Raw genomic sequence first — 22,454 nt, forward strand, 5'->3', positions numbered from 1 at the left:
TTCGAGACCTTCCAAAATGACTCGTACAGTGGAAACTTAGGACTTTGTGGATTTATGTTGTCGAACAATGTGATATTGATGAGGCACCACAACCAGAATCATCAATAGACCATGATGAAGAACACAACATTTAACCTGGTTAGATTGGAAAGTCATTATAATGGGTTATGGAAGCGGACTATCACTCGGCTTATCTATAGGATATATAGTTTTCTCAACAGTAAAACCACGATGGTTTCTACGGATGATTGATGGACTTATTCGAAGATGCAATAGAAAGACTAAGCAAAAGTGATTCTCTTGACAAGGTTAGTTCGATTAAATTATACATCCACTTTTTTCCTCCAGATTTAGGATCTCCATTAATTAACATCCATTTGAAATTTGTGCAAATGTTATGGATCAATGTTTTCTGAAATAATATAATTATTTTATATATATATATAACTCAGCCGCTTTATCTTAATGCAGGAACTTGCCATTGGGTGACCGTGTAAGGTGTGAAGATGAGTGTGATAAAGGATTGCCAAATTTCTGGATTCCTCGTTTGTAGTCGAACATATAGCATTAAGTAATGTTGTATCTAACAACTTGAATAAATTTAAAATTTTCCTTCTACTTTTTTCAACACATGGTTACAATTTTACTTGAGGATTTCGTTAAAGTAGGAACCTTGTGAAAGGATGTACTATGTCTAATGATGTGATAAGAATTGCAACTATTTCATTTAAAACTTGTGCAATCAAGATGATAAAATAATCACTACTGATAATTAATTCCAAAGGAAGTAATTAAAATATATATATATATATATATAGTATCAGAAGTACTCTATCAACTTGTATCAAGTCAATATCTAAAATCCTGAAGTAATAATTATCTACAATCAGAAGTTTTGAATAAACTCGGGCAGCTAGAATTCAAGTGATATAGCGCTGACAGATTTAGATTCATTATTTCATACAAGACAGTCAGTACATTATGAATACAAAAGAATTAAGAAGTTATTCATTGAATATGTTTGGGGATTTTAACCTCTTTCAAGTGAGAAAGCGCGTACTCAGCAGTGTCAATGAGGTCTTCAATGTTGTGAATGGATCGCTCTTCAGACCCCAACATGAAAATGGCACGAGCCTCGCTTCTTCGAAAGCCTTGTGCTAAACTCAGTTCCAATTTGGGGAGAGTTGAGGCTTCGCAGTACTCCCGATACAAGGACAGAACACGCCCACGGTTTTGCCATGTCTTCTGCCGAGCCCATATAAAACCCTTCATTTCTGCCTTAAATTTCATTTCATATGTGAATAAAAAAAACATCTTGACGCATTTCATCGAACACCTCTCAATGGGCACATTAACTGTAAACAATAATATTATTTTCTGTAAGAAATGAGTGACCCAGAACATATATGGCTAGATATAACTAATATATTATATTATATATATAACAACGACTACATCATAGAAAATACTGTAAAAATTATGTAAAGAGAGCAATTGAGTACTGGAAAAGAGCGTAAGAGATTGGAGGGGCTTACCGGCGGCGAGAAAAGCCCACACGAGTGTAATCGGAGGAAGACCATGCAGACATGTGTCTGCTTTAAGTATTGGAAAAGAAAGAAACTAAGCTGGAATATCGAATTAATTACGTTTATTCTTATTTGGGGTTTATTAATTATTTCACATATGGATGTTAATATATTATCCTAAATTTTCGAAAATCATAAAAAAAAAAAAAAAAAAAAATCCTTCATAATTATAAATACCCTTTTAAATTTTTAAAATCTTTGGAAACTTTAAATTATTCCAATTATAAAGGGGTTTTTAATAATTTTTGAAAACTTTGAATAGACAGATTAATGATCCCACAAAAGTGTAATGATTACTATAAAAAATATTCAAGCAATTTTAAGAAAATAAACATTACTTTCTATACTAATTTTAATTATTGTGTTATGGTATAAAATTTTATACTCATTATTTTACATTAAAATTTCTTAAGGTGTCTTCTCTTCAAAAAAAAAAATGAATTCTATAAACGGAAATTACATAATAGTTGAGATAAGTGATGAAATGAGAAATAGTTATTATAGTATACTTATCTAATTAAATTAATGTGTTTAGCAAAACAAGTCTCCTCTAAGAAAGAGAATATTAAGAAAAATAGATATATATAACTGATACAAGCATTAGCCTAAAACCTAAAACTCTCATTGACTTACACACTACATCCTCGCGGGAACCTATTTTCTTTACTTTAGCCCTTAACTTACTGTTAGGGTCAAAAAATCTTAAGCTTGGTGAGGCCTAATAACGAAATAAACATGTCATAACCTAAGGACTCAACCCAATTGAGTGGGCTACGCGCTAAAATCACCTTGCGACCTACCATTGTATGAATCGGTTATCACTAATAAGTTAAGCTAAATTGGTTTTAAACCTATTAGCCTACAACAGTCTATAAATAGGAAATCAGAATCTCATCTGATTTCTTTTCTACTAAAATTTCAAATCTTACTTAAAATATTAAACTAATGATAAGGCAAGAAATCATATGATTTCTTGATAGGGATTATCTCCGAAAAAAAAGGACTCAATGTCCTACAAGGATTGTTAGCCCCTGGGTGCATATAAAAACAGAGGCTTGCCATATCATTAGACATGCAATCTCTCACAGGTTAATCTACACTATTCCAAACCATCTATTTGTCCTAAAGTTCTTGCTCCAAGAACCCGACGTCTTGCCGTTATCTAGCCGCCGACATGATCTGGTAATTTTTCTCTTATTCTTATCAAATAATCTCTTTCAGCCTTGTGACTTGAGCGTCGCGAGTAGTGCCTACGGAAAACCATCACCGATTGTTTTCTGGAAGCTTCACGCTTGCCCTTTCCATGTGTGCAAGGTACTAGCGAATTGTCAATGCTCATAACTCACGGGATCATACCCTATTTATGACGGTATATTTTTGCATCTACAGTTTAGCGTCCACTGTAGGGCCTGACAATCATTTACCAATGAGACTTGTAACATGAGAGGAGACACGAAACCCCAATGGCATCATTACCCGAAAATCTCATCCGATAGGAAAAAGTTTTCATTTCTTTCTTCATTTTAAATCATATGAAAGTATTTAGAATCATTTACTATTAATTTATGTTATTAAGCAGAATATGTGATAAGTAGAAGCACCAAACAAATCTCCTGTGTTATAATTTGTTTATGCATTAGTTGGAATCTGCTTACTTTTGTATATGTTTAATTCTTTTTGGGAGGTAACTAAAACTCAACCCAACCTTAATCCCAAACCAATTCACTCACGAGATTTGCCACACTTTGAAACCCAAAACTCGCTACCTATTCTCTTTAAAATCGCCCAAAAACTTCCCAATCACCAGTTTAATCTAAAATACAGTCGAATCTTCTCAAACAACCTAAAGTCATCCGCGAAACATGAAAAGAAACCTACCAGAGAAATGGGAAGAACCACAAAAACATGTTTAGCTTCGTCACACCAAAAACCACACCAAACAGACACAAAACCACCTCTAAAAAAATATAATAATAAATTAGAAATCGCCGACCCACCTAGGAATTTCAAAGTCTCACTGGGAATTCGTCGAAACCATTACTCCTCCCTCTCTTCTCAAAATCCGCCAAAAACTGAACACGAAGTATCGATCAAAAACCTCCTTGGGAAGCCACGAAGTCTAACAACTCCTTAGACCACACAAATCATCCCAAAGATTCCCCCACTACCAAATTTTCCACAAGGCGAATGGACAGAAATCTAGATAGCCTTGATATACCCATCCTTAGACTACTGTAAAATCAAGTGACATCGCCTTCACGTACTCTCTTCCCTCAGTTTTTAGTCAACTCCCTTGCATTCCCACCTACGATCTCATTCGCACCATCTCTCTCCAATTCTCAATCAATAATGACAACAGTCAGTTTATGGCTCGCATAAGAAAACCTCGCAGTCCATTCAGTCGCCCTAGTAAAACTGAGTAGCCAGGCTAAGTGTATTGGACTTGCCCTCAACTCCAAAATTCCAAAAATCCTCATTTGATTACACTATCAAAGTCAATAGAAACCCCCAAATAAAAACTGTTTTCAAACTTCGAAAGACTAGAGCAAAAAACCCAACCTATCGATCTCTTCTCCAGAACTCAGTAAATCCGAAAAACTCAGGGATAAAAAACAAAAAACGAGTCTTCTTACCAAAAAGCCCCATGAAACCTTACTCAAACTAGCCTAAATTTCTCTACAAAATAGAGCAGAACAGAGAGAATGGAGAGGCAAACAAGAAATCAAAAGGAAAGAAGAGCTTTATTGTCGAAGCGTGAGAAGAAACCAATGAAAACGGGGTAAGAATTTTCCTGAACAAGACACCTCCAGTTTTACAACTGAGTATAAAGGGAAAGGGCAGGAAAAGAAAATGAGCAAAACGTGAGGGAAAAAAATAAAAAGAGCTTTGAAAAGTCTCCCAAAAAGGAATCACCAAAATAAATGCAAACTTTTTTAAAACTAAACAAGTGGCAGCATTCAAGGGACATTGGAAAAACATGCCCTTTTTTCACCTCAATGTTCAAAATCTAGATCATTCTTGCAAAGGTTTCAAACTTTCACACAACCCAAGTGCAAGACGTCAGTCACAAAGGCGTATCTCATGAGCATTAGTCAAAAGATGTCCCCACTCGAACACGGCTTGGTCAACTGAGTGGGAAGAATGTCTGAACATTTACGCCAAGTGTCAGCAAGCCTCACTCCAATCCGACTCATTTTCAAAAGGATAGTGGGGAACAAAAACGCCACAACCTAGTAGTTGCGTCTCTCAGCAATCTGGGACAAGATCATCCCCAATGTTATGCGATTTGGATATGTTATTATGTTACAACACGAGCATACAAAACAGGGCAACAACAAATGATATAGCTCCGAACAGCTCAAACAAATGAACAGCGCCAGATGTAGCAGAGCAACCACTAAAACAACAACAACGGTTGGACCAACAAGCAAACAGACAGCTACCGAGGCACCAACAGAAGCATTAAAGCCACAAACTCCACCTCAGTTTATCCTACCACTCCGATCCAGCAAGCGTGAGTGGCAGCACTTGAAGGGGAAAGTTATGTGTCATTATCTCTTTTAACTACACACTCATTTGGTTAAATCTTTCTCTATTCGACATATTACTTAAATACATGCAGCCATGTTTCCATTTAACTCACTCTTATTTTAGTCCCAACACATGGACTCATGCATATTAACTCTCATTCGACATTTATTGAACATGCATGCATGCATGTCATTGCTCCAGCTTCAACGAATGTTTTTTATACAAAGTCGGCCGCCGCTGGGCCACATAAGCCCTGGAAGGTTTCAACTACAAGTCGATCACACCGACTTGACTGCAAGCTCCATACAAGCTCCACTTGGCATACACCTTCGGATCGACCTTACTCGATCCACAGATTTACACCTTTGGATTAACCCTGCTCAATCCACGGATCTACACCTTCGGATCGGCCCTGCCCGATCCACGGATTTCCACCTTCGGATCAACCCTGCTCGATCCATGGAATTACACCTTCAAATTAACCCTGCTCAATCCACGGATCTACACCTTCGGATCAGCCCTGCTCGATCCACGGATTTGCACTTCGGATCGACCTTGCTCGATCCATGGATTTATACCATTGGATCGGCCCTGCCGATCCACGGATTTACACCTTTGGATTGACCCTACTCGATCCACGGATTTACACCTTCGATCGGCCCTGCCCGGTCCATAAAGTTACACATTCAGTCGGCCAGACCGGTTGAAGGGTTCTTACACCTCAAATCGATAAGTCATCGACCCAATCCACACAACGATCCATCCGACCTAGCGAGCTGCTATCACTAATCCGCTCAGTCTACACTCATTCGATTAAATCTACTCTCTAAGCTATAGACTCTTTAACTTAGAGAGTGGGAGGCTAACTGTTAGGGCCAAAAATCCACTTGGGCGTGACGAGACCCAATAACAAAATAAACACGTCACGGCCCAAGGCCTCAACCCAATCCCAATTGGGCCTATGCTTAAAATCAGCTTGCGACCTACCCACTCTATGAGTTGGGCTATCCTATAAGTTAAGCTAAATTGTGTTTCAGCCCATTAGCCTGCAACAGTTTATAAATAGGAAATCAGAATCCCATTATATTTCCTCTTCTACTAAGATTTCAAATCTTACTTAAACTATTAAACTTAATCTGATAAGGCTAAGAAATCATATTTCTTTCTTGATAGGGATTATCTCCCAAAAAAAAGGACTCAATGTCCTACAAAGATTCCAACGCCTTGGGTTCACTATAAGAACAGAGGCTTGCCCTCTCATTAGGTATGCAATCTCTCACAGTCAATCTACACTATTTAAAATCATTTATTTGCTCCTAAAGTTCTTGCTCCCAAGAACCCGACGCCTCTACCGTAGTCCTAGCCTCTGACAAGACTCCTGGTAATTGTTTATCTCTTTAATTCTTATCAAATAATCTCTTTTAGCCTTGCTGACTTGAGCGTTAGAGTGCCTACGGCAAACAACACCCCGGTGTTTTCCGGAAGCTTCACGCTTACCCTTTCATGTGTGGAAATCTAGCGGATTGTCAGTGGCTTCAACCTCACGAGATCAGACCCTACTTTATGACGGTAGAATTTTTGCATCTACACTTACACATAAATATTCATTAATACTTCTCAACAAACTTATTATCATAACAAAGAACTTTTGCTTGACTTTAGCCCGTAACAAACTTTATCAACAATTTCTCATGTCAAAATTGAACCTTATTTAAGAAACCAATTGTTAATAATAAAACTAAAAAGCTTCTTTTAATGGACGATCTTAAATTATAATAGAAATACTGTTACATAAGCTAAAGAACAAGTTTAAAAAGCAAACAACTTTGAAACTGCTATAACACGTATGTATAACTTAATTCTCTCTAGACCAAAAAGCATACAATCACATAACACAAAATCTTGTGGCGTGTTAGTTTGTTGCATAATTTTTGAAATTGTTGTTGTTGTTGTTGAAGTCGCCAACGCCACATTTAGGGACATTGCAAAAACCTTTGAAATTGTTGGCCAAAGATTTACGCAATGATATTGATGTTGCAGTCAAAGCCTACGCCGTTTAACTGTAACAAGCTAAGAAGGTTCGATCGAATTTTAAGTTTATTCTTTATTATTATTATTATTTGGTATGTAACACTATTAAAAGCAAATTCAACTTTTGCAATCCTTTTATAAAATATACTATGTGATAATTTTGTACATATATGGGCCAAATATCGCATTCAGGCCTAATAATGAAATGAACAGATTACGGCCTAAGGCCTTAGCCTAATTCTGGTTGGGTTTAAGCTTAAATTTACCTTGTGAACTACCCTCTATATGAGTTAGGCTATTCTGCAAGTTAAGCTAAATTGGGTTTCAACCCATTAGCCCATAGCAGTCCATAATGGGAATCAGAATCCTATTTAATTTCCACTTCTGTAAAGATTCTGAATTTTACTTAAAGTGGAAGACTTAATCTGATAAAGACAAGAAATCATATCTCCTTCCCAAATTGAACTCCTCTACCAAGTAGGAGTCAAACTCCTACCAAGAGTCTAACCCCTTGGGTTCACTATATAAACAGAGGCAAATCATTTTATTTGGCATTTAGAAATCACCCGCAACACCTAAGCTCTTTCAAGAACCGTCGCATTATTCTGGTATTCCTTCTTATCCTTAGCTCTCACTAAATACCCTCAGCCTCGCTAACTTAAGCATCTGAGTGTCAATTTAAGATACAAGTGACAATTACAACCCAATCTCATGATTAATCAATTACTATTGTTGAGTTACAAAGAAATCTAGGTACTATCTAATAATATATAAAACATTTGAAACTCTTTGACTCAATCAAGATTTGAAAAAAAAAAAAAAAAAAAGTCTCATACGGCACAAATGTTTTTAAATCCTGCCCGATCCTTAACCCAGTCAAAAGGCCGACACTCGAGTTGGGCGGTCCGATTGGCGGGTTGAACTGATGACTTTAGCATGAAACCCTAGTATGAAACTTAGCAGACATACCCCTGAGAAATTTTCATTAGTCCCTATAGGTTTGAATTCTAGCAAACACAACCCTATGATCTGGCTGGGGAACCCCAGCCGTCACAACTACAATCCACCCCAGATTAGTCCAACGTCAGACAAACCACCATCAATCCACCACGAAAACCCTAATCCACCGCAAAACACCACCGTCTGCCACAACAAAACCCACTAGCAGCATGCGCAATAGGTTGGACGTGGTTGTGCTAGGCAGGATTGGTTTAGGAAATATGTCGAGTAGGTGGTGGGTCGAGTGGGAGGAAAAATATGGGTGGCCGACAGTGACAGTCGGCAGTCCAAACAAACACACAAAAAACAAAACTCCAATCCAAACTCCCAACAATCAAACAAAACGAAACAACAATCTCCCTACAATCAAACAAAACCAAATAAACTCCCAACAATCAAGAACATGTTTGCGATTGCAGGTAAGTGGGTGTGGCGGCTCGATCAGTTGAGAAAGTTGTAAGGGTGTTATTGGTGGTACGTGGGATTGTCGAGGTGATGGGGTATGCACGTGTTTGTAGGTGGCGGAGTGGCTGAGGTGTGGCGGGTCGCAGTCGCAAGGCATGTGACGCGAAGAAGAAACGCGGGGCGTCTCTTTCAAGCAACAATGTAGAGGCGATTCATTGACCCGACAGTTAAACCGACGGTTTAGCACTGTCCCATCGTTTCAATCATAGGTTAATCCGAGGCAATGACTGAAACTGGGTTTAGAGTGTCCCTAGACGGGAGAAGGGGTTATACTGTTGTTGGCATGCATAAGCCTAGCAAATAAGTATTAATTCATGATGAATCCATTTATAATATTTGATATTATACGCTTTCTTGGTGACAAAAAAAAAAAAAAAAGAATTAAAATCAAGAATATAACATTAATTTTGTTATGAGATATTCATCTCCATCGACCTCAATTTAATCTAGTCAATAAAGTAAATATTCCACTTTTAATTGCTTTGGCACCCACCCGAAAATGATACTTGGAATCAATAAAGTCGTATTTAGCGTCTGAAAACATAACTCCATTGCAATCATTTTCTTCGTTTCCCATTACAGCATGTCATTATAAATTTTTGTATTTTCTTCTTTTTATTTTTATTTATTCATCTTTCTCATTTAGTAACTGGATTAACCCTGCTCAATCCACGGATCTACACCTTCGGATCGGCCCTGCCCGATCCACGGATTTCCACCTTCGGATCAACCCTGCTCGATCCATGGAATTACACCTTCAAATTAACCCTGCTCAATCCACGGATCTACACCTTCGGATCAGCCCTGCTCGATCCACGGATTTGCACTTCGGATCGACCTTGCTCGATCCATGGATTTATACCATTGGATCGGCCCTGCCGATCCACGGATTTACACCTTTGGATTGACCCTACTCGATCCACGGATTTACACCTTCGATCGGCCCTGCCCGGTCCATAAAGTTACACATTCAGTCGGCCAGACCGGTTGAAGGGTTCTTACACCTCAAATCGATAAGTCATCGACCCAATCCACACAACGATCCATCCGACCTAGCGAGCTGCTATCACTAATCCGCTCAGTCTACACTCATTCGATTAAATCTACTCTCTAAGCTATAGACTCTTTAACTTAGAGAGTGGGAGGCTAACTGTTAGGGCCAAAAATCCACTTGGGCGTGACGAGACCCAATAACAAAATAAACACGTCACGGCCCAAGGCCTCAACCCAATCCCAATTGGGCCTATGCTTAAAATCAGCTTGCGACCTACCCACTCTATGAGTTGGGCTATCCTATAAGTTAAGCTAAATTGTGTTTCAGCCCATTAGCCTGCAACAGTTTATAAATAGGAAATCAGAATCCCATTATATTTCCTCTTCTACTAAGATTTCAAATCTTACTTAAACTATTAAACTTAATCTGATAAGGCTAAGAAATCATATTTCTTTCTTGATAGGGATTATCTCCCAAAAAAAAGGACTCAATGTCCTACAAAGATTCCAACGCCTTGGGTTCACTATAAGAACAGAGGCTTGCCCTCTCATTAGGTATGCAATCTCTCACAGTCAATCTACACTATTTAAAATCATTTATTTGCTCCTAAAGTTCTTGCTCCCAAGAACCCGACGCCTCTACCGTAGTCCTAGCCTCTGACAAGACTCCTGGTAATTGTTTATCTCTTTAATTCTTATCAAATAATCTCTTTTAGCCTTGCTGACTTGAGCGTTAGAGTGCCTACGGCAAACAACACCCCGGTGTTTTCCGGAAGCTTCACGCTTACCCTTTCATGTGTGGAAATCTAGCGGATTGTCAGTGGCTTCAACCTCACGAGATCAGACCCTACTTTATGACGGTAGAATTTTTGCATCTACACTTACACATAAATATTCATTAATACTTCTCAACAAACTTATTATCATAACAAAGAACTTTTGCTTGACTTTAGCCCGTAACAAACTTTATCAACAATTTCTCATGTCAAAATTGAACCTTATTTAAGAAACCAATTGTTAATAATAAAACTAAAAAGCTTCTTTTAATGGACGACCATAAATTATAATAGAAAGACTGTTACATAAGCTAAAGAACAAGTTTAAAAAGCAAACAACTTTGAAACTGCCATAACACGTATGTATAAATTAATTCTCTCTAGACCAAAAAGCATACAATCACATAACACAAAATCTTGTGGCGTGTTAGTTTGTTGCATAATTTTTGAAATTGTTGTTGTTGTTGGAGTCGCCAACGCCACATTTAGGGACATTACAAAAACCTTTGAAATTGTTGGCAAAAGATTTACGCAATGATATTGATGTTGCAGTCAAAGCCTACGCCGTTTAACTATAACAAGCTAAGAAAGTTCGATCGAATTTTAAGTTTATTCTTTATTATTATTATTATTTGGTATGTAACACTATTAAAAGCAAATTCAACTTTTGCAATCCTTTTATAAAATATACTATGTGATAATTTTGTACATATATGGGCCAAATATCGCATTCAGGCCTAATAATGAAATGAACAGATTACGGCCTAAGGCCTTAGCCTAATTCTGGTTGGGTTTAAGCTTAAATTTACCTTGTGAACTACCCTCTATATGAGTTAGGCTATTCTGCAAGTTAAGCTAAATTGGGTTTCAACCCATTAGCCCATAGCAGTCCATAATGGGAATCAGAATCCTATTTAATTTCCACTTCTGTAAAGATTCTGAATTTTACTTAAAGTGGAAGACTTAATCTGATAAAGACAAGAAATCATATCTCCTTCCCAAATTGAACTCCTCTACCAAGTAGGAGTCAAACTCCTACCAAGAGTCTAACCCCTTGGGTTCACTATATAAACAGAGGCAAATCATTTTATTTGGCATTTAGAAATCACCCGCAACACCTAAGCTCTTTCAAGAACCGTCGCATTATTCTGGTATTCCTTCTTATCCTTAGCTCTCACTAAATACCCTCAGCCTCGCTAACTTAAGCATCTGAGTGTCAATTTAAGATACAAGTGACAATTACAACCCAATCTCATGATTAATCAATTACTATTGTTGAGTTACAAAGAAATCTAGGTACTATCTAATAATATATAAAACATTTGAAACTCTTTGACTCAATCAAGATTTGAAAAAAAAAAAAAAAAAAAGTCTCATACGGCACAAATGTTTTTAAATCCTGCCCGATCCTTAACCCAGTCAAAAGGCCGACACTCGAGTTGGGCGGTCCGATTGGCGGGTTGAACTGATGACTTTAGCATGAAACCCTAGTATGAAACTTAGCAGACATACCCCTGAGAAATTTTCATTAGTCCCTATAGGTTTGAATTCTAGCAAACACAACCCTATGATCTGGCTGGGGAACCCCAGCCGTCACAACTACAATCCACCCCAGATTAGTCCAACGTCAGACAAACCACCATCAATCCACCACGAAAACCCTAATCCACCGCAAAACACCACCGTCTGCCACAACAAAACCCACTAGCAGCATGCGCAATAGGTTGGACGTGGTTGTGCTAGGCAGGATTGGTTTAGGAAATATGTCGAGTAGGTGGTGGGTCGAGTGGGAGGAAAAATATGGGTGGCCGACAGTGACAGTCGGCAGTCCAAACAAACACACAAAAAACAAAACTCCAATCCAAACTCCCAACAATCAAACAAAACGAAACAACAATCTCCCTACAATCAAACAAAACCAAATAAACTCCCAACAATCAAGAACATGTTTGCGATTGCAGGTAAGTGGGTGTGGCGGCTCGATCAGTTGAGAAAGTTGTAAGGGTGTTATTGGTGGTACGTGGGATTGTCGAGGTGATGGGGTATGCACGTGTTTGTAGGTGGCGGAGTGGCTGAGGTGTGGCGGGTCGCAGTCGCAAGGCATGTGACGCGAAGAAGAAACGCGGGGCGTCTCTTTCAAGCAACAATGTAGAGGCGATTCATTGACCCGACAGTTAAACCGACGGTTTAGCACTGTCCCATCGTTTCAATCATAGGTTAATCCGAGGCAATGACTGAAACTGGGTTTAGAGTGTCCCTAGACGGGAGAAGGGGTTATACTGTTGTTGGCATGCATAAGCCTAGCAAATAAGTATTAATTCATGATGAATCCATTTATAATATTTGATATTATACGCTTTCTTGGTGACAAAAAAAAAAAAAAAAGAATTAAAATCAAGAATATAACATTAATTTTGTTATGAGATATTCATCTCCATCGACCTCAATTTAATCTAGTCAATAAAGTAAATATTCCACTTTTAATTGCTTTGGCACCCACCCGAAAATGATACTTGGAATCAATAAAGTCGTATTTAGCGTCTGAAAACATAACTCCATTGCAATCATTTTCTTCGTTTCCCATTACAGCATGTCATTATAAATTTTTGTATTTTCTTCTTTTTATTTTTATTTATTCATCTTTCTCATTTAGTATATTATTTCTGATAATTTTTCAGTATTTTATTATTTTAAATAGAGAAATTTTTTAATGAAATGTAATATTTAAGTTTGATATAGGGGTATTTTTGTAATTTAAAAATGTAAAAGCAGCTTTTGAATTCTGTAAGTTACAAAAACCTATTCTTGAAATATTTTAATAAAATATTCTCATTCAAATCAGTTTACAAAACATTTTTTTTTTAATTATAAATTATGAAGTAAGTGATTATGGGAGAAGTTATAACAATTTGAAACTTATCGCATAGGAGGAAGCTAATGCTCGAGAAACTCAAAGCCACTTGACTTCAGCTTAAGGTATATATCTCATGAACATGTTTAACATTATAAGGTCCTGGGTGAAAAACAAAAATGAATTAAATTCAAAATAAAATATTAATTTCATTGTTTTAATTTTCATCAATATGTTTAATACATATCTTTATTAACCTCAATATAATTTAGATTCCACTTTTAATTACTTTTAAATATATATATGTTTAATATTATCATAATTTTTTTGTTGTTTTAATTTTTCTCATCTCAGTGGACATCATCAATTTCTTTTTTCTTCTACTTCATCTTTGTCTTCTTCTTTTTCCTTTTATTTATTTATTATTTTTCAATATATCTTCTATGTCATACAGTCTTTTCTTTTTCTATCATGTTTATACATATTCTTTTTATTTAAAAGATTGAATTCTTTTCTTTATATACGTAGAGCTTTATATCAACTATAAGAATGTGTCAATCGTATAGACATTATTGTTTTCTAGTTGATGCGGCAAGACTTGATACCCACCAAATAAGTTATTGGAGAAGAGCTCTAACCCGTTCCTCATGGCATGAACAAGCTATTATTGTCAAGAACGTGAACATTAAGTTTGTTTTTATTGACGAAGACTGATAAACATGCCTTTTAATAGGTCCAAATTTTGTTAGAATTTTTAAATAATAACTAATTATACTCTTCTTAGCAGAGCATAAGATACGTCTTCATCAATATATTTAACCTTTTATGTTATATATATAGATAAAACTTCAAACAATCATATTGTTAAAGCTTGCATAAGCCTGGCAGATGAATATTAATTGATGATGACTTCGTTTAATAAGATCAAGTAATTGAAAAGTTCGGCAATATATTAGAGATTATAAGTTTTTTCTGTAAAATAATAATAATGATAATAATATTAAGTATCACGGTCAACAATTTAATTTCTACAAAAATATCTTAAGACCTCAATTCAGTCTATTCAATAAAGTAAAATTCCACTATTAATTTCATTGGCACCACTTGGAAAACGATAATTGGAATTTGCAGAAGTCTCAAATGACAAAGACTATAAACATAACTACTAGTAGTGGTGGATTTTCATGAAAAAGAAGACAATTTCCCGTTCAGGCCTAGTACATTCCGCGTTAGTTCTCCAGTCTATGTTGGTTTCCGAGTTTCACAGATTAGTCCCCACCACAGAACCGATTCATGAAAAGGAAGACAATATTAATTGACCCTTCATTTCTTTCTATTTATAACCTTGTATGTCCTCGTGATTTCATCATTCGGAAAAAATGGGTTTTCTTTTGTGGGTTTATCAATTTTTATACATTCAGTTGTTGTATTTGTGCTCTCAAAGTTCTGCATCACTCTGCTCTCATGACCAAAGTTCTGCATTGCTCCAATTTTAGCAACTCTTTTCCTTCATGAATCGTTCGTCCTTTTATTGTGATTATTATGCAGAATATTCAGTTATTTATCAATGGGATACTCCACCATATTGTGATGGAAGGTGTCCTTCTTATCCTAAAACAATGTCTTGGAAAGAGGATAAAGATTGCTGCTCTTGGGATGGTGTCACTTGTGATTCTTTAACAGGTCATGTGATTGGTCTCGATCTTAGTTGTGGCTGGCTTCAAGGAAACATCTCTTCTAATAGCAGCATTTTTCTTCTCAATCATTTGCAAAAGCTGAACTTAGCTCACAATGATTTCAATCACTCTCAAATTCCTCCTGATTTTAATCGATTCACTAGTTTGACACACCTTAATCTTTCCAACTCAAACTTTTTTGGTCAAATTCCATATGAAATCACCCACTTATCTAAATTGGTCATGCTTGATCTTTCTGAAAATTCCCTTGAAACAACTACTGTAAAGGGGTTAGTTAAAAATTTGACCGATTTAACAGAACTTCTTCTTGATCATGTAAACATGTCTACTGTTGTACCAAGTTCCTTCATGAATCTATCTTCTTCTCTGTCTTCTTTGAGTCTCTCGAATTGTGACTTGCAAGGGAACTTTCCAGATAACATCTTTCACCTACCCAATTTAGAAATCCTGAATTTAGGAGGTAATTCCAATTTGACAGGTATTTTGCCAATGGTTAACTGGAGTAGCCCCCTTAGGTTTTTGGTTGTCTCTTACATGACTTTGCCTGGAGATTTACCTAATTCCATCGGCAATCTCACGCACTTAACGCATTTGGATTTCGCTCACTGCGGTCTCAATGGGTCAGTTCCCATTTCACTTGGAAACCTTACAAAACTTAATTATTTGAGGCTCTCATATAATAATTTGCAGGTCACATTCCTTCATTTCTTTCCAATTTTGATCAGCTCCATGCATTTTATCTTGGGTACAATAATTTCATCAGTGGATTTCCAGAATTTCTTGTCAACTTAACTCAACTTTCTCGTTTAAGCTTAGCGTCTAATCAACTAGTTGGTCCAATCCCTTCTCAAGTAAGTCCCCATGGAATTCTGGTTTTTATTAATTTACATAATAACTCTTTCAATGGGTCCCTACCATCTTGGCTATTCACTCTACCTTTATTACAGTATGTGGATCTTTGTTATAACCAATTAACTAGCACTATAGATGAATTTCAAAGTAAATCATTGAAATTTATTTATTTGCATAATAATAGATTGCACGGGTCAGTTCCAGGTTCAATATTTGAACTTGTGAATCTGACTCATCTCTTTCTTTCTTTAAACAATTCAAGTGGAACTGAGCTTTACTTGTTTTCAAAGCTCAAAAAACTTGAAGTGATTTATCTTTCCAATATCAATCTATCATTGAGCACCACATTCAACATTAACTCTTCCTTTACCAAACTTCGGTACTTGAGATTATCAGCTTGTAACATAAGTGAGTTTCCGGATTTCTTACGTAGCTCACACCAATTAGAGAATCTAGACCTTTCTAACAATAAAATCCATGGTAAAATTCCCAAGGGGGTGTGGGACACTGGAAAAGATACTTTGCATTTGCTAAATCTTTCCCACTACTCTCTTACAGGCATGGAACGACTTCCATGGAAAACTCTTGAATTTCTAGACCTTCACTCCAACTTGATTCAGGGGCCACTGTCCAAATCCACCACCTTACTTGAGTTTGTTTTCTTTGTCAAACAACAATTTCACGGGAGAGAAACCTCTCAGCTTTTGCAATATGAGTGCCATAGCAATTCTAGATCTTTCTTATAATAATTTGAGTAGTACAATTCTGAAATGCATGGCAAACTTTAGTAGTCTTCATGTGTTGGATCTACGAAAAACTAGATTGTATGGCAGCAATCCTGGAATTTTTGCACGAGGCAATCATTTCAGGACTCTTAACTTCAACGGCAATGGACTTGAAGGGCCAATCCCACAAAGTTTGGTTAATTGTACCATGCTTGAAGTTCTAGATCTCGGAAACAACAAGATCACTGATAGTTTCCCGTATTGGTTGGGAGATCTTTCAAAGTTGCAAGTTCTTGTTCTTCGCTTCAACAACTTTTATGGTTTTGAGTGGGGTTCTTCTGAATTTAATAGTTCTTTCACTATGCTGAGGATCTTAGATCTCTCACACAACAATTTTAGTGGTCGTTTGCCAACAAGGTTCTTTGAGAATCTAAAAGCTATGATGAATCTTGATGAAGCCAAAAGGAAGTTGGATTATATAGGTGAAACATATTATCAAGATTCAGTGGTGATGGTAGTTAAAGGTTTTGAAATCTGACTGGAGAAAATTGTTACTACTTTTACTACTATTGATTTTTCAAACAATTGTTTTCACGGAGAAATTCCAAACTCAATTGGAGAACTTCATTCACTTCGACTCCTCAATCTCTCTCAAAATAGCCTAATTGGTCATATTCCTTTGTCTTTAGGAAATTTGACTTCACTTGAAGCTTTAGATCTATCTTCAAACAAGCTTGTTGGAGAGATTCCATCGCAATTGGTAGGTTTGACATTTCTTGCAAAGTTAAACTTATCACAAAATCATCGTATAAGATCGATTCCTCGGGGGAACCAGTTCAAGACCTTCCAAAATGACTCGTACAATGGAAACTCGAGCCTTTGTGGATTTATGTTGTCAAACAAATGTGATATTGATGGGGCACCACAACCAGAATCATCAATAGACCATGATGAAGAACACAACATTTCAACCTGGTTAGATTGGAAAGTTATTATGATGGGTTACGGAAGCGGACTATCACTCGGCTTATCTATAGGATATATAGTTTTCTCAACAGGAAAACCACAATGGTTTCTACGGATGATTGATGGACCTATTAAAAGATGTGAGGGTATTCGAAGATGCAATGAAAAGACTAAGCCAAAGTGATTCTCTTGATAAGTTTAGTTCCGTTAAAATTATTATTATTTTATGAATGTAATATATATATACCCGGTTTATCTTAATGCAGGAACTTGCCAGTAAATGACCGTGTAAGGTGTGATGATGAGCGTGATAAAGGATTGCCAAATTTCTGGATTCATCGTTTGTAGTCGAATATATAGCATTAAGTAATGTTGTATCCATATATATTTTACTTGAGGGTTTCGTTAAAAGCAGGAACCTTGTGAAAGGGTGTACCATGTCTAATGATGTGATAGGAATTGCAACCACCTTCATTTAAAACTTGTGCAATCAAGATGACAATTAATTCCAAAGAGAAAGTAGGATAAATTAAAAAATATATACATATATGATAGTATCAGAAGTACTCTATCAACTTGTATCAAGTCAATATCTAAAATCCTGAAAGTAATAATTATCTACAATCAGCAGCGATTTCTAAAACTAAAATAATAAGAAGTGACATATAATTTTATTGCTACTGGGTAATTGAGTTCACAAGAATATCGGCAAGATCCAGTGGGTCGCACACTGACTCCGACTATCATCCGACGCTAGTGATTGATTGTCTATATTTAATGAGTGAGGTAGATGTATTTTTGTTAATTTTGAATGTTTTATTATAAAAGTGTTTAATAAATAAATAAAAATAGAATATATTTTTGTTAATTTTCAAAATTTCACATCTTAATACCCATTAAATTTAATTTTTTTCAAAATATTACTCTAAAAACTATCCAATAATGAATCAAATGAGCCTAATTCTTTGATTTTTTTTTGAATTGTTTATAGATGCATATGGGTGTATATTTTCTTCATGTATGTTTAAACTAACTTAAATGATGCAACTTCCATTTAAAAACAAAACAAAACAGTTTAGACCAACTGAATTGAAAATCAATTTTTAGAAAGTTTTTATCCAGAAGTTTTGAATAAACTTGAGCAGCTAGAATTCAAGTGATATAGCGCTGACAAAGATTTAGATTCATTGTGAAAAGTAAATTTAGAATTGTAAGAGATTAAGTTAACATCTTGGTTATAGACATTAAAAACTTTAATTAAATCAATTTTAAATGTAATATATAGATTATTAAAAAAAATACATTATTTAAGGCAAAGGTTTGAATTCTAGCAAATCGCAACTACATGATTTTAAGAATAATACTTTGCGTATTAACGGATTTTACTAACAAGTGTACTAACCTTATTAAAATCACACATAGTATCTGTACTATGCGTATGATATCTATACTATACTTTAGTTAATACACAGATTAGTACCCATCCGTTAGTACCCATAGCATCACTCTGATTTAGATCAACTCAATGTCGGACAAACAACCATCAAGCCACCACAAAACACCACCATCCACCACAACAAAACCCATCGGTGGCACGCGCAGTGGGTTGGACGTGGGTGTGCTGGGCGGGATTGGTTTGGGAAATATGTCGAGCAGGTGGTGGGCAAAGTGGGAGGAAAAATGGGGGTAGTAGACGACGACAGCTGGCAGTCCAGGCAAATACACAAACAACAAAACTCCAATCCAGATCAATCCAAACTCCCAACAATCAAGAACATGTTAGGAACTATTGCAAACAAAAGAATTAAGAAGTTATTCATCGAATATGTTTGGGGATTTTACCCTCTTTCAAGTGAGAAAGCGCGTTCTCAGCAGTGTCAATGAGGTCTTCAATGTTGTGAATGGATCGCTCTTCAGACCCCAACATGAAAATGGCACGAGCCTCCGCCTTCTTCGAAAACCTTGCTGCTAAACTCAGTTCCAGTTTGGGAGAATTGAGGCTTCTCAGTATCTCCCGATACAAGGACAGAACACGCCCACGGTTTGTTTCTCTTGGCCAGCATTACATGGGTGCTCCCGATCTTAGAGAAGCAATTTGATTGGCTGTTCATGAAATTGTACCAAATGCTAGTCAACCCTACTCATCATTTTCAAATGGGCAGCTGAAGTGCCATGGAAGGTTGGCTCTGTAGTCAATGAAATAAATCTTTTTTGTAGCTTGGAAATGCCAGGGTTGTTGATGTAGGACATCATCAAGAGTTATACACTTATATTAGATGTGGATGCGGGATTTTTTTTCCTTATCTTAACTTCCTTGTTTGAGTTAGACTCGACTTTCTTTTTTGGTTAGATTTATTTCCTAGTTGAAGTTGTTTTCAATTTCTTATTAGAACTTAGGCCACTAAAAGTGTGGGCCTTGGTTGTCATTATTTTTCAGAGTTTGCATATGAGTAATTGTAACTATAACTGTGAATTTTCTCTCCCCAATTTCTGTCAGTTTTTCTCCTATTTCTTCTGTAATTTCTCCATTTTCTCTCATTGTGATCTTCATCAGTAGTGTTAATAGAAAACGTGCCAATGAGTCTGTGAAATTGGTTGTTAGAGCAGTTAAGAAAAGACATTACCCTTCTTACGGGCTAGCAGTCCCCTCTATAGAATTTGGAGGGAACTGATGCCTGTTCAAGATCCTAGCTCTTCCATTCTATGCTTATGTAGTAAAAGATATTAAAGCTTTTAAATTCACTTCCTAACTGATTACATGTTAGTGTGGACATATATTGGACAAATGGATTCTATCTAGTGGCTGATAGTAATAGCTTTTCTTTCATTCACCCATTAGTCAATATTAAGGGGTGATTATTTTAGGCTTACTTCTTGTTTGTTTGTTATGGAGAAAGGGAAGCAGCGTGGGTTACTACGGGTTATATATATGATATTTTGGATTATACATGGACATTGGTGACCTATCGTTAACTTTATTATTGTTTATATTGTTTTTACTATTTAACCTGCAATTTTTTATATAACTGATGATCCAAATATTTGCCTTTTCTATAGCCATGCAACTTTGGGTCTTTATAAAAAGCTCCTACATCGGGCACCTAATGCTCTAAACAGGTATAGCCTCACACTGATCTGGATTTATGTTGGTGCAACCTCTGTAAACATTCTGATTTTGTTATATCATTCTTTTCTTTTTCTCATGAAGCCCTTACCAATATGCAGGTGGGAGATGTGTGCTCAACCAAAGGTGGTGTTGAAAATTGAGAGTGAGGAGGATATGCTAGTTTTGCAAGTTAGTATAGTATAAAAATCTTTTGGTGTCTCAGATTTTAATTAATACTGGCTTTACTAGTATCTCTTGGGAATTTTGATATCAGCCTTTTTAGTTCTTTATTTATTATTATTATTATTTTTTGTATAATATATATTTAAACTTCTTTAATTATTGGAACAATTCCTTTCAATTTTAACAGGAGAGGGCAAAGTCACTTGAATTACCAACTCATATTACAATTGATGCGGGGAGAACACAGATTGCGCCAAGTGAGTTACAAGGGTTTCTTTCCATTTCTTTTTTTTTTTTGTTTTTCCTTGAGATTGGTAATGGTATTGGTTGATGATTGATTTTCATGGGTGCCCTGTAATTTAAAATTTTATATTTACTGAGGTTGCAATTATAGTCTCAAAAGTTTGTCTGAAAAGAAGGGGCTAGAGCTTGGCTAAGTGCCTTAAAAAAATGTCTCATTGTTGTGCAAGAAGTGCCAAGCTAACGTGTATTAATGTAGCTTATTCTTAATACTCCCACCAAAACTAGAACTTTTCAATATTTGTGTTGATTCAATGGTATATGTATGCTGGACATAGTGATAAGTTAAGTTTTTAAAGGATGGGAAGTATTCGCACTAAAGAAGCCCTATGAGAATTTGACTACTTGAAACAAGAAAGATGCATGCCATTTCTAATTTCTCAGTTGTAGGGAGCAGGAAGCATATACATAAGTGACGTTAAGTTTTTGCCTATATGGATGTTTTGCCTATCTGATAATTTTTAATCTGATTGCTATTACTTCAAATTATTGTTTCAAGAATTATCAAAGATAAGTCAACAGTGGTGTCTACAGAATGTGCTTGAACATTTCAGTTTTAATGTAAATTATGTAATAATGATTTCACATTCGTGCCATAAACTTTTTTGAAAATTTCATACTCAAGTTATCTTAAAATGAAATAATTTTCTTCCTTTTTTTTTTTTTTTTTTTTTTTCTCCAGATTCGAGGACGGTGATGGCTATTCTTGGTAAGTCCATTCTCTATGGATCCTGCTAGCTTTATTTTGTTTGATGGAAATCATTGAGTCCTGTTTGGAATTTTATAAGTCATTTCAATTGTTAAATTTTAATTGTACAAAATTCCTTTTGCCTGCATCAATCAGAATAAATGACTACCTTTGGTGGTACCACTATAACGTTTGATCTTTTTGCCCTTGCGACTTCCTAGTTTTGCTGATTTATATCGACTCTTGTCCGCAGGACCTGTTGAAGTGGTAGACGAAGTAACAGGTGGACTGAAGCTTTTGTAGTAGAATCTCAATTCCAAGTGGATGCTTATGCGTAACTTCAAATAGTGGAGTGCTAAAAGCAATCTCAGTTACAAAATCACAGCCAACAATCTACAATCTGGGAAAATTTGGTCCATCCACTTATCTAATGGTAAATTTATTCTATGCAGTCTGGTAAGAAATTCATGCGAGTTATCAACTTTCTTCTACTATTTACGACGATGATGATGAAAATTCTTCTCCATGACCTGTTGGATACTGAATTCTGCTGTGATTTCGATCACAATAGTGTAATGAATATTCCTAGGGTGGGATAGAATTCTTGAGATGTTTTTGTTACAAACCAAACCTTTTACTGGATTCTAATTTTCAGATATGACACGCTTATTCGAAATTTCTCATAGAGAACTGCTATTTTCATCA

The 22,454-nt window shown here is 36.1% G+C and overlaps 2 protein-coding genes across 2 annotated transcripts; both read left to right on the forward strand.

The window, feature by feature from the left end:
- The first annotated feature begins 14,851 nt into the window (after positions 1-14,851).
- On the forward strand, positions 14,852-17,820 carry LOC116134529 (receptor-like protein Cf-9). Its single transcript, XM_031420220.1, has 4 exons — positions 14,852-15,549; positions 16,402-17,030; positions 17,196-17,652; positions 17,739-17,820. The coding sequence occupies exons 1-4, from the start codon at positions 14,852-14,854 to the stop codon at positions 17,818-17,820; spliced, it is 1,866 nt and encodes a 621-aa protein (XP_031276080.1).
- A 1,553-nt stretch (positions 17,821-19,373) lies between these two features.
- On the forward strand, positions 19,374-22,454 carry LOC116134530 (peptidyl-tRNA hydrolase 2, mitochondrial-like). The gene is made up of 7 exons (XM_031420221.1): positions 19,374-19,513; positions 19,571-19,651; positions 20,530-20,589; positions 20,698-20,767; positions 20,949-21,018; positions 21,744-21,770; positions 22,003-22,454. Exons 1-7 carry the CDS (start codon positions 19,374-19,376, stop codon positions 22,050-22,052), a joined length of 498 nt encoding a protein of 165 aa, XP_031276081.1. The 3' UTR covers positions 22,053-22,454.

This window comes from Pistacia vera, unplaced genomic scaffold (assembly GCF_008641045.1).
Source record: "Pistacia vera cultivar Batoury unplaced genomic scaffold, PisVer_v2 Contig289, whole genome shotgun sequence".
Lineage (NCBI taxonomy): Eukaryota > Viridiplantae > Streptophyta > Magnoliopsida > Sapindales > Anacardiaceae > Pistacia > Pistacia vera.

Excerpts from the sequence above, each read along its gene's own strand:
- LOC116134529 (XM_031420220.1), top strand. The coding sequence starts at position 14,852 with ATGTCTTGGAAAGAGGATAAAGATTGCTGCTCTTGGGATGGTGTCACT. Across the intron at positions 17,031-17,195 it reads AGTGGTGATGGTAGTTAAAG|GAAATTTGACTTCACTTGAA; the intron begins GTTTTGAAATCT and ends CTTTGTCTTTAG. Across the intron at positions 17,653-17,738 it reads AATGAAAAGACTAAGCCAAA|GAACTTGCCAGTAAATGACC; the intron begins GTGATTCTCTTG and ends ATCTTAATGCAG.
- LOC116134530 (XM_031420221.1), top strand. The coding sequence starts at position 19,374 with ATGGATCGCTCTTCAGACCCCAACATGAAAATGGCACGAGCCTCCGCC. Across the intron at positions 20,590-20,697 it reads GCACCTAATGCTCTAAACAG|GTGGGAGATGTGTGCTCAAC; the intron begins GTATAGCCTCAC and ends ACCAATATGCAG. Across the intron at positions 21,019-21,743 it reads GAGAACACAGATTGCGCCAA|ATTCGAGGACGGTGATGGCT; the intron begins GTGAGTTACAAG and ends TTTTTTCTCCAG.